At 39.1% G+C, this 13,708-nt stretch overlaps 1 protein-coding gene across 1 annotated transcript in view; it reads left to right on the forward strand.

Annotated features, from left to right (window-relative positions):
- DENND3 (DENN domain containing 3) overlaps positions 1–13,708 on the forward strand; it is a 1,010,513-nt gene that overhangs the window by 188,679 nt on the left and 808,126 nt on the right. The window contains exon 2 of the mRNA XM_069621709.1: positions 10,243–10,525. Coding sequence (XP_069477810.1) covers positions 10,243–10,525 — 283 coding nt within the window. The remainder of the gene's footprint in view (positions 1–10,242; positions 10,526–13,708) is intronic.

Raw genomic sequence — 13,708 nt, forward strand, 5'->3', positions numbered from 1 at the left:
CTGGTTTGTCCCATTTATTTACACATTAGACATATAGGGTCCCTTGTTTCTTTTCAACAAAACATTAAAAAACATCTTATCTATTTTCTTTTCCTTTCCTACACAAGGTTCTTTCTTTAAATAGTGAGTTTCTTATTCTACTGTTACCAATGTCAGAAGAATCACTCCCAGCAGCAGGTTTTATTTTCCTTTGTGTGGGGCTTAAGGCCATCCCCTCGTTCGGTGTCATTTTCAAACTCAAGCAGCAGCAGCTCGGACGACCAATCACGATATAATTAGCAACAACAATTTGGGAATTATCCACCTCCGCCCCCTTTTTTAGGCAGAGGAGGGCAGTGAGGACCGGTACGGGGACAACCTTGTTTCAACCATACGCCCCAACACAACGGCAATCATGAGGCAGGAGGCACCGCAACAGATAACGAGCATTGAGCATAGAATGCCAATTTTTAATTTGGCTTATTTTGAAATGACCGAACCCCAAATCTCGGTTCTCTCCAAGGGCTTATCATTTATTCCAACAAAACAGACAGATTGGTTTGAGACCGAAATGGAAATTCGCAGATTCTTATGCACGGTCCGACTCAAAGCCTTATTTTTGACCTCCCCTGGTAGGGAACTAGACTTAGATTCTGGCTTGCCTGTCCCCTCAACCTTCACACCGCCATATAACCAAATTCCCAGAGACATTGAGACCTTTGAGAAATGCATTTTGAGAGATCTAGGAAAACTAAAAACACTGAGAAAATCTTTCAAACACAACCTCTGACTTGATGAAAACAAGGCCTTAAATGAACTATCCAAAAATTCAGCAATAGTGATCAGGCCGGCTGGTAAAAGCAGGTGAAAAGTGATTATGACAGATGCTCAATATCTAGACCTGATGAACAAACTACTACAGGATGGAAAGAGTTATAAGAAATTGAAAAAATACCTGGTTAATGAAATCAAAATCGAGATTGAGAGAACAGTATAGTATGGCCTTGACCGAAATTGGATCTTGGAAAAAGAATAAGAATACCTCTCCACAAGCCAAGGACGTACCCTGACAATTTACGCACTACCAAAAATACATAAAAATTCTGAAATCCTCCAGGGAGACCCATTGTCTCAGATTGCGGATCCATGCTTGAGCCATTATGTAAATGTATTGACATTTTTCTTAAGCCCATGAGTGTACAAACCCAGATGTACTTGAGAGACACAACTCACACAATTCAGATTTTTGAAAACCATACCTTTGATAAAACTACACAGAGGCTAGTAATGGTGGACATTAAGTCCTTATATACTAGCATACCTCAACACCAGGCAATTGAGTGCATGCAAGATCAACTCACCCATTTTAATTTACAAGAACGCGTTCCCCATAATTTCATCATTGAATTAATGAATTTGGCACGCTGCTAAATTTATTTCGAATTCAATTAGCCAATTTTAATTACAAATCAAAGGGACTGCGATGGTGGCAGCCTTCGCCCCAAGTTTAGCTATCTATGTCCAACTTTGAAATCCACGGCATCCTATCTAATAGGAATCCCTACAGAAACCACATTGTGAATTGGAAACGCTATATTGACGATATCATTTCTATTTGGGATGGACTAGAGACAGAGCTTGAGCCTTATCGAACTTGGCTAAACAGTATTGAAAGAAACATCCAATTCGCAATGGAGTTCAGTGATGAAGACAGTTCTCTCCTGGATCTCAAGATTAAGCATGAAGCAGACACACTTAAATGCTGCCTATACAGAAAAATCAGTGCCAGAAACGCCTTACTGCACTTTTCAAGTAACTATCCACGACATCTTTGGGAAAATTTACCATATGGACAACCTCTTTGCATTCAGAGAAATTGCACTGACGTATGTGATTTTTATGAACAATCATAAGACCTGGATGCACGATTAACAGAAAGAAACCCTAAAAAACTCATTAGCAGAGCAAAGAAGCAAGCTCTCTTTACTGACCGAGATATTTTACTATCCTCTGAAACCACTCGAAATCAAACACCAGAAAAGGACAGAATGACTCGTGTTCTCACTCATGGGCCTCCAAACCTTTCAGGTTAAGAAACTTATCTTATTAAGTACTGGCCAATTGCTAACTTAAGTTTACCAGATGAACCATTACCAAGGTTCGCCTTTAAAAGGGCGAAAAATGTACGTGACAGACTTGTACACTCTAATTTCAAAAAACCTTCACCAAGAATGTGTTTATGGGACTTAAGAACCACAGTTGGACATTTTCCATGTGGAGCGTGTTCGGTATGTACATTTACCAAAAAAAATGAAGGATTTCAAAATTGGCAAACTCTTACCAACTGCAAAACTAAGCAGGTTGTGTACTGCATTGAGGGCCCTCATGGTGGACATTAGGTTGGCCAGACTACCCCTGTAATCCACATCAGTATTTCGGAACACTGATCCAAAATCAGGTGTAAAACCTTAACTGCACCCCTTGTAAACCATTACGTTGAATTACAACATACTGTGAATGACATTCTTTGGTGGATTCTAGATGTCGTTAAAAATTCATTGAACATGCATCACTGTCTGTTACAGAAGGAGGCAAGATGGATTCACAGACTGTCAACACACACAAGTGGTCTGAATGAAGAATTTTTCCTGCTGCTTTAAAAACATAACCAAATAACACCCCAATATATGGCAATGGTACCGCCCTAATCAAAGCCGTATCGCAAACCACTCATTTGGATCACCCGGGACATGAGATGGAGTTTAACGCAAGAGCTAATTTTTCCTTTTCAATTGGCACCACCATTTTCGAATCAACCAACCAAAATGGATACAGCTGGCACTCATATTTCACTTGATTAGATTGTATTAACAAATGTGAAAAGTTTATTCACCATAATTTAATTGGTATATATTATTACATATGCAAACTCAACAATCTTCACATTCCCGCAAACTAAATTAATGCAGACATGCATATATAGCAGCACCCTTTGGAAATAATGAAGCTCACCCAAAATTCGGTGCAAGAACCACATTGCCATACCCTAGTTCAATTGGCATATATTATTAAACGTGCAAACCCAACAATCTTCACGTTCCTGCAAGCTAAATCTATACAAACATGCATAATTGCAGCACCCTTTGGAAATAATGAAGCTCACCCATAATTCGGTGTAAGTGCCACACCGCCATACGCTATTTTTCGCACAATTGTGTTCAATACACTCTCTAAAATGCTAATTCAACTTTTGCACATCATGTGCCCCCACCCCTTTCTTTTAGATAATGTTTTAGATCATTTTCTAGATCATTGGTATGCCTCTGACTTAGACGTAACAACAAACCGCTCTACCTTTTACGCAACAAAAATTCTGAAAAGCTCCCAAAAACACACTCCCAAAAAAAATGCTAATTCAAGTTTTGCACGTCATGTGTACCTTTCTTTAGATCATTGGTATGCGTTAAACTTTGATAATATAACAAATCGCTCTACCTTTCACGTCTCAGCTTTTCTGAGAACTACAGTCAACTCAGAAAAGGGCGTGACTCGATCTGACCAATAACTGAAGAGTTTCAAGAGGCAGCCTTCACCCATAAAGTGAGGAGATCACGCACATCTTGTGACAAGGGGACACGTCTAATCTGGTCCAATCACTGCAAAAACCTTTTGCAGTTCCTGGTAGCGCATAGCAATGACCAGCAACAGCAAACTAACGATTCATACGGACGCCGAACGCGCCTTGGTAAGGAGGGTCTATTCTAATATCAGGCCTTTTTCCCCAAAGCCTCACAAATAGAAAAACACACATTCATTGGTTTTCGTCGTCTTTTGGCAGCCGTACAACATGGAAACAAAACATGAAATTTAACCAGCATCGGATCAGCCTCAATGACACACAGATCTGACTTTAACACAGCGCTGTCTTGACGCCAGGACTATCTGCATAATTGCTCCAATTTCGATTCAGGTAGGTGGACATCCCATTGGAATGCATACTATATCAGCTCAAAATCGTCTTTTCATAAATTGTCCTTACTCTTCACACAGTCACTTCTAGTTATGTGCACCATTATTTTTCAACAGGGCCCCGACAAGCAGGAATAAACAAGGAAATTTAAAAATCCCTACTAAATCAATCTGGCCTTTGTCGAAAGCATACACTTTCCCGTAGCGGCCTCCCGTAGCAAAACCCAGGGTTCCAAATAATTCCATTGTTAAAGGTACCATGGAGTTCTCTTCTCTTCCTCCCTACTCATTTTAGGGCATTTTAGGGCATAACTTTTTTCATCAGACACGCTACCACTAAACATACTTCTGAATTAAAACATTTCTAATTTTCTATCACAAGCAAGAATATATTGACTGTTGAATATGATTTTAAATCATCATATTTCCTCAATGTATTTTGACACTAGATTTAAACACCTTCTGTAAACAGATTTGCAAAGGTCAGATGAACTGGTCTTCCAGCCTCACTGTTCCATACACAGGTCGCCACCGGCCTGTCCCATTCTGTCTTGCCCACCAAATACTGGGTAAGATAATTATAAGGGACCTAAAATAATGAGACAGTTCAACAATGAGCAATTGCAAAAGCAGCCCAACATTCTGAATGCAACCCTGTATACTTCTCGTGTTTGCTTCCCCCTATGGTCCAGTTGCAATCCACCCTGAGGAAAGCTTCTTTGATACTCTCGCCCAGCAGGTGGCTCTGTTGCCGAAACGTGCATAGATGTCCGATGAAATCAATTGTGACATTTTGAACTGAATTTATTCATACATACACGTAGGCAGACCTGCATTTAACCAACAAGCCAATTTATAAATCAGAAAAATTGGTGCTGTAGGATGCATCACAGCAATTTTATTTCCTTTTTCTTTGTTGTGTATTACAAATCTAGTTAAGTTTGTTGAATTTGTCATTAATTCAGTATGTCCGTCTTTTTCATTTTTGTATATGTTTACAAGTTTTTTGTTTTTGTTTTTTGAATTTTGAATTTCCAAGTGTTATATCCAAATAAATCAGAATTTCAATCACACATGTGCGATTAACATGATTGCATCATGGGTGTTGCATCCAGAATGAAAATGGGGAAATGTCTGTGCGTGATATCTGTTTAGATACACGCAACAGTTTAAAATAATTGAAACAAATTTGAATTAATTTCATTCACAGCAGCGTGGACCATAATATTATGTTTCCAGTTTAATGTCTCCATCCACAGCTGCCCACTGGGGATTCTCCCCCTCTTTTTCTTATTAGCATCCCTCTCTCTTGCCTTGTAATAACCCTCCTGCCGAACCCATGCGTACATAACCATGGTTAATACTACCAAATGTGGACCCCTTCTGCCGAAAACAGACTTGTGCTAGAGATGATGATCTAGATACTGGCTATCTGAACTCCCTTATGGACTTCCTATCTAGTTTCTAGTGATCTAACAAGATTTGGGGTGGTACCTTACACACACTGTTTGATTCAGGCATCTTTTAACACGCTCATTCTCACCTCTCCCTTTTCCACTCTTTTATCTTGTCCACTCCACTTCACTCCTTCCACCACTCTCCTATCCCTTTGACATTTTCACTCCTCCTAGGTCTTGCCCCTCCACCCTTTGATGTGAGTCCTCCCTCCACTGCTAATAGTACCTCTTTCTCCCTCAGAACTACTGCTCCTCCCCCCAAGCCTGCCCTCCTTACTCTTCTACTCAAGCACCCTCCTTTCACTCAGTAATATTTGTCTCACAATTACTCCTTACAAAACCTTGTTTACCCGCTCGCCACACAACCATGCCTGCTCACACTACAGACTCACTTTCATTCCTTAACCAATACCTCTCCTGTTCCATAAATCAATTCCACACTCCACTGCTTGCTACTTACTTCCGCCTGTTGGTATTTTTGTTGTCCTCCACCCCTACCAATGGACCTTTGTATAAACGGGGTACACCTTTAAAACCTGCAGAAAAGATGGGCGCCAGGACGATTGCTCAGGGGCAACGCGCTTATCTTAGAAGCAAGTAACATAGGTTTGAATCCTGGTCCGGCGCTTTTAGACTGGTCTCCGGTAATAAGTTCTCCACGAAAAAAACTATTAATTAAAACAAACCCAATTCATTTTAAAGGCATCTTGATTTGAAGTTCTGCTGGACCTAGAGACCTGGGTTTGAAACCCTGCTTCAGCACCGTTTAAAGTTCGATCACACTAAACCAATTGAAGCCTGCAAATAGATTTGACTGGATATGAGATAATTTAACGGATTTTGTACCGAATCCAGGAAAATCCACCCAAAACTACAGCACTGTCCCCCATGCATGTCTGCAGCTTTTTCCCTTGCCCCGGTCTTCTATCTAACCTATCACACTCTCCACATCTATGCCTATTCTCATGCTCAAACCATGCATTTTGTGCATCTGACTGGGATTTGCTGTTGGCTCAGGTAACCTCTTTAATACAATCCAAAACACCTCAAATGAATCCATTAAATATTGTGGTGGGTCAGAAGAGGGACACTGATTTTCCATCTTACTGAAAGTTTTATTAACTTTAAGGATAAATGCCTATCTTTCCCTATACTAATGAATTTCCCTACCTAGCAAAACTACCTAGCAAAACCGGCTATGGTGTTTTTCGGTCGTCAGTGAGAGTCCAAATCAGAATCTGTTCAAGGTCCAAACTAACCTATTCTAACCCTATCACTATTATAACAAACAAAAGCAGGAGGATGCATCCCTTCTACGGAAGACGTTTTCACTAAGTTCAATTCAGTAAACTATCCTCAAATCTTTCCTGGCGATTTGTTTATATCAGTACATACAGTTCTGTTACAGGATTGTTCAATTCCTGGTTCGTCTCTCTTAGATAACTATTCTTTATTTCCTTCTTGTTGTTTTCTGGACTTATTTTACTTGGAGTTATTCTTCTCTATGGCCAAGGTAATTTTATCCAACACTTTGAACTTTCTCTGGGGTTTCTCTGGTCGTTGGTACATAGTTTAGTCTCTAGTTTCTCCTTGACCTTTGCCCTTTTTCTCTATTTCCACCATCTGTTCAGGCGTTCCTTTTCTATGATATTCCGCTTCTCTGGTTAGACCTTCTTGGTCTGTTTCGATCTCAATATAAACATTTCAATCTTGTGGTTTGTTTCTTCTATTACTTTGCAGTGTGTCAAGATGTTCTCCCTGACTAGGAAGAGTATGAACACTTCTATAATAATCTGCATTCAATGACAATGCTATATCTTGACTGGGAAGAGTATGAGCGTCCCAGTTATGGTTCTCTTTTGCTTCACTGAAAGTCAATATTTTATCTCAACTGGGACGAGCATGAGCATTCCAGTAAGGTTTCTCTGTCACTCCATTCAATTGCAGTGCCTTATCTCGACTGGGAAGAGTATGAGCATTCCAGTAATAACTTTCTTTCCCCCTCCTGGGTCTCCCGTTTTCCCCTTCACCCGCCGTGTTCAGGGATAACTTCACCATGTTTGTTATGCAGGTGGGATCTTCTCTCCAGCTTGCCGGATTGCCCTCTCGTGGTTCTTCTGTTATTCCTTTGTGTCGCTTTACAAGCAAGTTCTCCAGGTATCTCTTCTGCCGGTAGGTGCCGCGTCGGATATGGTAGAGTGGTATTGGCATAATTCGTGGGACCATTGCTCCCCACATATTGGGTTGTGGTCACGCCACCACTCGATCCTCTCTCAGGATGAGGATGTCTCGAGTCTGCTTTGGCTTCTCTCTTCTCCTCACTGTCTTCTCATTTTCTCAATGCTGCGCATCCAGTACTGCAGGTATCTTCCTCTCAATCACAGGACGCTACGCGTCCAGTCTTGTCTCTGTGCGAGCCAGCAAGCAAGGTTGTAACTCGTGGGCTTCATCGCTCATCTTTCTCCTGTCTCTTCCCCTTACTTTTGTCACATAGCTGCGGGACTTCCCCGGCGAAGTCTAATATTACTTTCTTTGTGCTGTTTAGTCTTCTTTATTCCTCCAGCAATCTTATTTGTCTCATTTATAGATGATTTTGATTATACATGAGAAATCAGAGTTTCCTGTTGGCAATAACACATGTTGGCATTTTCTTCATATATTTTTTACTGGAGATATTTAAAGAGCTATGCTTGGAAGGTTTCTTAGGCAGTTCCTTAAAGGAACAGGAGTCCTTGTCCCCAAAAGAAGAGTCTCTCCCGGTGAGGTCCCACTTTCCTCGACCCCTAGGGAAGGTTTTTCCTTGGGGAAAAGGTGAGAATTCTCGCGATTCATCTTAGTATGCAACTGGAAGCCTCCATAAATCTGGGTACATCTGCCTTTCAGCATATGAATATTCTGTTGTGCACTGCCCTGAAGCAGAGACTGCACTTGATGTGGGCGGGGTTAAAACACCTTATAGCAATGTAAGCAAGACAGTCCAGGGGCATATTGAACTCATGAATATGGCAGAAAAGTAATAGGGGATTTTAACACGTTAGCCAGTCAGGCCCTTGCATAAAGGTGGCGCTGAACCAGAAAATAATACTGAAGTTGCTATGGTGCGTAATAGATGGCAAACTATGTTCATTTGACTATGTTGCCGGTGCACAGCAATGAGGGCTGTTTCTTTTGTACTTTTTTCATGCTGAACTATTTGGTTGTTTTTTTGGTTAACTTGACTCTTTACAGTATCTCTGTATGGCACTAGTATTCACCTATAAAATGTGCAGAGTAGTTAGTAAATGCATAAATCCCACTTTAATCGTATTCAGTCGTCCAGTACCTCAAACATTTTAGATAAATAATTACTCATTATTTTTTTTTGGATTGTGTATATAGTTTATTAAAACTTTAACACATTATTTTCAATGTGACCAATATACTTAAAATACATTTAATTTCAACCTAAATAACATGAATTAAATTAACATTCATTCCTAACCATACATTCATAAATACTTTGTCAAATACATTTTTTTCCCTTAAAATGTATGAATTATTGAAATGTTTACTAACGCCTTGATTATTGCTGTTGACTGGCCATTCATGAGCCTTGCCCAAACCATTAACTTTCTAAAAACGTCATGTCAATTACAAACGTTTCAAACTTAATAACTCTTACATTAGATGATTCAGAACATCCTGTCAACCAATGTTTTAAGGTTTCAGTATAGGCATCCTTCTTGTTTAATCAGCAATATCTGTCTTCCTTCTTTATCCTTCTAATTGGTCCTCACCGATCTAAGGTTCCCAATGCATGAAACCTAAATCTCATATATACATGTCTATATTTATAAGTAGGAAACAGTATAATATATGCTGGTATGCTCTTATAATGTCTATAATCTTTTGCTAATTCCGAGTAAAGTTTATACTTGCTCCTTATTATTTGTACACTTGTATCCATTCCTGGTTTATTAATTATGGGTACCTTGCATTCTGCCACTGCAAGTGATTTCTTTTTCTGTTACTGGGCACAGATGCCACAGCATGCAAACTGCTGCTGGCCAAAAAGCAGGACTGAACAAATGTAATCCGGAAATATGGGGGTCAGTTAGAAACTCAGCTGAAGTAGCTGCAAGATGGAAAATATGGCCCAATGTAAGTGCCTATAGCTTAGTGATATTACATATCAGTTTGGATGTAGAAGGGGCATTTGAAATTGCTCTCACAACCTGCAAGACAAATACATTTTTTAATGCCTCTATTTTCACCAGGTCAGATGCTTTCTTAGGGTAAAGATCTTAACCAAAACTATTTGACATTATAATGCACACTTTGTGGACCTAATTTTGCCGGCTTAATGTAGTTGACCCTTGCTCCTCTTGACTATGCCCTTTGGTCAACATTACTCAAGAATGGTCAGAAGTGCATTTTGTTCGAAAGGCCTAAAATGTCTGCTTTATATTGCTTAGAGAAATTGTAGCAGTTGAATTTGCTAACAGGCAACAAAGTCTAATTGTTACATTTTTGGGAATTGTATATTGTTCTTCCATGACAAGTGCATATTACTCGAAGCATTGCCAAGTCCCTGCCGATAAATATACTATTTGGCTATAAAAAGGTCATCTTTGCTGTACAGTGCTCTGATGAATAAACCAACCTTGATCCTGTACAATAAAATATATAAATGAATTAAATATTATTACTACCATTTAAAGTTGCTTATTTAACAGTTTATTGTTTCTTTGATTGTATAATCTTCACATGTTAGTTTCTGCTGTTTTGGGATATGGATAATATTAGATTTGACGATTATCAAATACTGCCAGTCACCCACTTTTTTGTCTCTTTCTAGGCAGCCCAAAAGGGAGGGTTAAGAAACTTCAGTTCCCTTGATCCAGAAGTTCTCTCCGTGTTTGTGCCACCATTTGCCGTGAAAGATGAGGTTGCAGCATCGCAAACAAATTACACCAATTTCAACAAGACAGCAAAACGTCGCTCTTTCAGAAAGAAGAAAGATAAATTCAAAGCTGAAAGTTTGACTAGTCAACCAGAAGACCAGAAAGACCATGCGACTGAAGATATCAGTATTCCTAAAGATATTGATCTTGTTGGCTTGCCCCAGCTTTGTTTTCCAGGTATTGTTCTTTTATTGTTCACCTCTTAGTTTATGACGGCAAATGGAGGGTATTACTTTAATATTCTTTTTTGGTCTCGCAGCAGGGATCTGCAACCCCAGATGATGATCTGGAATACAACTCCCATCATTGACAATACTGGCTATGGCTGATGGGAGTTCTAGTCCAAAACATTGGGAGAGCATTAATATTGCAGACGCCTGTGCTAGAGTGATGTATAATAACAGCTGTTGATATTACTGTTCTTATGAGAGCTACAGGTATGTGGTGACACGTCCATCTGAAGAATTTCTGCAAAGAAGATAGGGTACCTTTGTGTTCACAAGATGCCTGTGCACTACACATTCAGCAGGAAAACACATCAGCGACCCCACTACTTTATTATTTATAAATGCATCTTGAACATCCCAAAATGAGTCGCGATCTGAGAATTCCTTCAGGTGCGAGACTATACCTGTTAATTTGTTTTACCTGGAAACCTTATTTGAATAGAGCTTGCAAGTCTTCCATTGAATGCACATTCACTACATCCTCTTTTGATAGTAGACCTACTGTCTATTTCCCAGGAATAGAATATGCTCTATCAGGTTATGAACATGAAATCATTTTGATGGGTGTTTTAATTGGGCAACATTGGATTTTCAACCCACCCCAAACAAGGTGCGCATAATTTCTATTTATTGTACAGAGTTCTTTTTATGTGCCTGGCACCTCCATTTTATTTATATGGATTCCCAACAGCCTCCCTCCATTCGGGACATGAAAGAAACAGGGTTGTACAAAAGGTTCATTTATTAATAATATAGAAATAATTTAAATCAATTGAAATATAAGCAAATTATGCTTCTATAAAATGTCAGCTTCAGTGCTCAAAACGGCATTAACATAAAAGTAAACTTTTAAAGCACATGCTTCACCATATGTACATTTGATCTATCCTGAGCACAAACCCACCATGCGTTGAACAGTGTATGTTTTTATCGAAAACCAAATGAAATAGCTCTCTACTTCTTTTTCACTGGAAATAAACATTTCCCCCTCAATGAACATGTCAGAATTTCAAACCGCATCCTAAAAAACCCAATTTCAAGACAATATACTTAACATTCCCACATGTTAATCACTTACAAAATGAAAGTGTGTGTTTGCTAAAATCCATTCAGCAGTATTTCTATTGCATTAATGTGTAAAAGTATACATTTCTCATTTTCAATGGGCTACTTAAAGGAGAAAAAATGAAATGGGTAGTGATTAATCAGCCTTTCCAGTTTTCTGAAATGGGTCAGCACCAGTAACAAGATTCTACTTGGTGATGTAACTTGGGAACTAACTTCAGTTACTTTATTATTCATGTATTCAGGCAGTGAGAAGTCCTTTTAGCTCCACAAATTCTTCTTCTGTGTTTGATCTTTACACACAGAAGGAGTCAGGAGCTCTCCCAATATACACACTATAGGATCTATTGCATCACCTCTAAAATTCGAGAAACACATACACTTAAGAAATATTCTCCAACTTTTCCAGATGTAGTATCAGTTTATGTACCCCCACTCCTCGGCTGAGATTTAATCTATTCCAGTTTAGAGTATTTTCCCCATCAGAATTGTATTTCCCTTTGGCATTATACTTGTATAGGTTTTATTTTTTTGGTGGTCTCACTGACAGGTAGGCATCCTCTTAAGGACTGGTTCCACCTCTAGGAACAGGTGGGTATCGGCGATGCAGTCAGCTTCTCCCCACAGTCTGGGTTCCCTGTTTCTGTATTGGGGCCTGCCTTCTCTCCTCTCCACTGAAGAAGGCTTGTGTCTTTGACTCCAGGTAAACCTAATTCACAGTGCTCTGTTATTAATAAAAAATGTGTCCAAAGGATAGCAATCTATTCCGTTCCCCTTTCTTTTGTTATCAATTGTCCCTTTTCTCTTTCTTCAGTCAGCCAGTCAATTTGAGAGCGAGTAAGTGTCTAGAATCTATGGGTTTGAACTTTTATAGAGAAGAAACTACTCCTTTCAGAGATGTGTATAATTCCTCTAATCCAATTGGTCAATGTATGTAATTGGACAGTCAAAAATCACACTAGCACAACCCCACCATAATCATTGAACATATTAATGAAGAGGGCAGTCTGATGGGAGTAACTTTCAAACTCTGTTTCTCCTTCTATATGATGTGATGTCATCTTTGAGATGTCTACATTAAACAATTGTACCTTTCTACAACATCATATTCCTTCACCTGAGATCATATTACTAATTAGGTCATCAGATTGCTCTCACTCAGGTGAGTCAAATGCTGCGATTTTTCCTCTTGGCATGACGTGTTACACTGATACATGTTTACAAAAATGATTTTATCCATCTTAGAATAAATAACAGGCTCGCTAGCACGAACACTAGGAAATATGAATTTCTGGTGCATGCCGTTTCTGCCCGAATATTTCCACATTCGCCTAATTTACAAGTTGAACATAATGTTACAAAAATATTGTACATTTAGCCCATGGCTTTCAATTGTCCCTTTTCTCTTTCTTCAGTCAGCCAGTCAATTTGAGAGCGAGTAAGTGTCTAGAATCTATGGGTTTGAACTTTTATATAGAAGAAACTACTCCTTTCAGAGATGTGTATAATTCCTCTAATCCAATTGGTCAATGTATGTAATTGGACAGTGTTCCAAAAATCACACTAGGACATCCCCACCATAATCATTGAACATATTAATGAAGAGGGCAGTCTGATGGGAGTAACTTTCAAACTCTGTTTCTCCTTCTATGTGATGTGATGTCATCTTTGAGATGTCTACATTAAACAATTGTAACTTTCTACAACATGATATTCCTTCACCTGAGATCATATTACTAATTAGTTCATCAGATTGCTCTCACTCAGGTGAGTCAAATGCTGCGATTTTTCCTCTCGGCATGACGTGTTACACTGATACATGTTTACAAAAATGATTTTATCCATCTTAGAATAAATAACAGGCTCGCTGGCACGAACACTAGGAAATATGAATTTCTGGTGCATGCCGTTTCTGCCCGAATATTTCCATATTCGCCTAATTTACAAGTTGAACATAATGTTACAAAAATATTGTACATTTAGCCCATGGCTTTCACCATAAACATTTTAAAAAGAAATAACTCTCCAGGACCTTTTGTTCAAGGTTACAAGCGATAAAGAGATTCCC

The sequence above is a fragment of the Ambystoma mexicanum genome, chromosome 5q (genome assembly GCF_040938575.1).
Source record: "Ambystoma mexicanum isolate Mex_15411 chromosome 5q, UKY_AmexF1_1, whole genome shotgun sequence".
NCBI lineage: Eukaryota > Metazoa > Chordata > Amphibia > Caudata > Ambystomatidae > Ambystoma > Ambystoma mexicanum.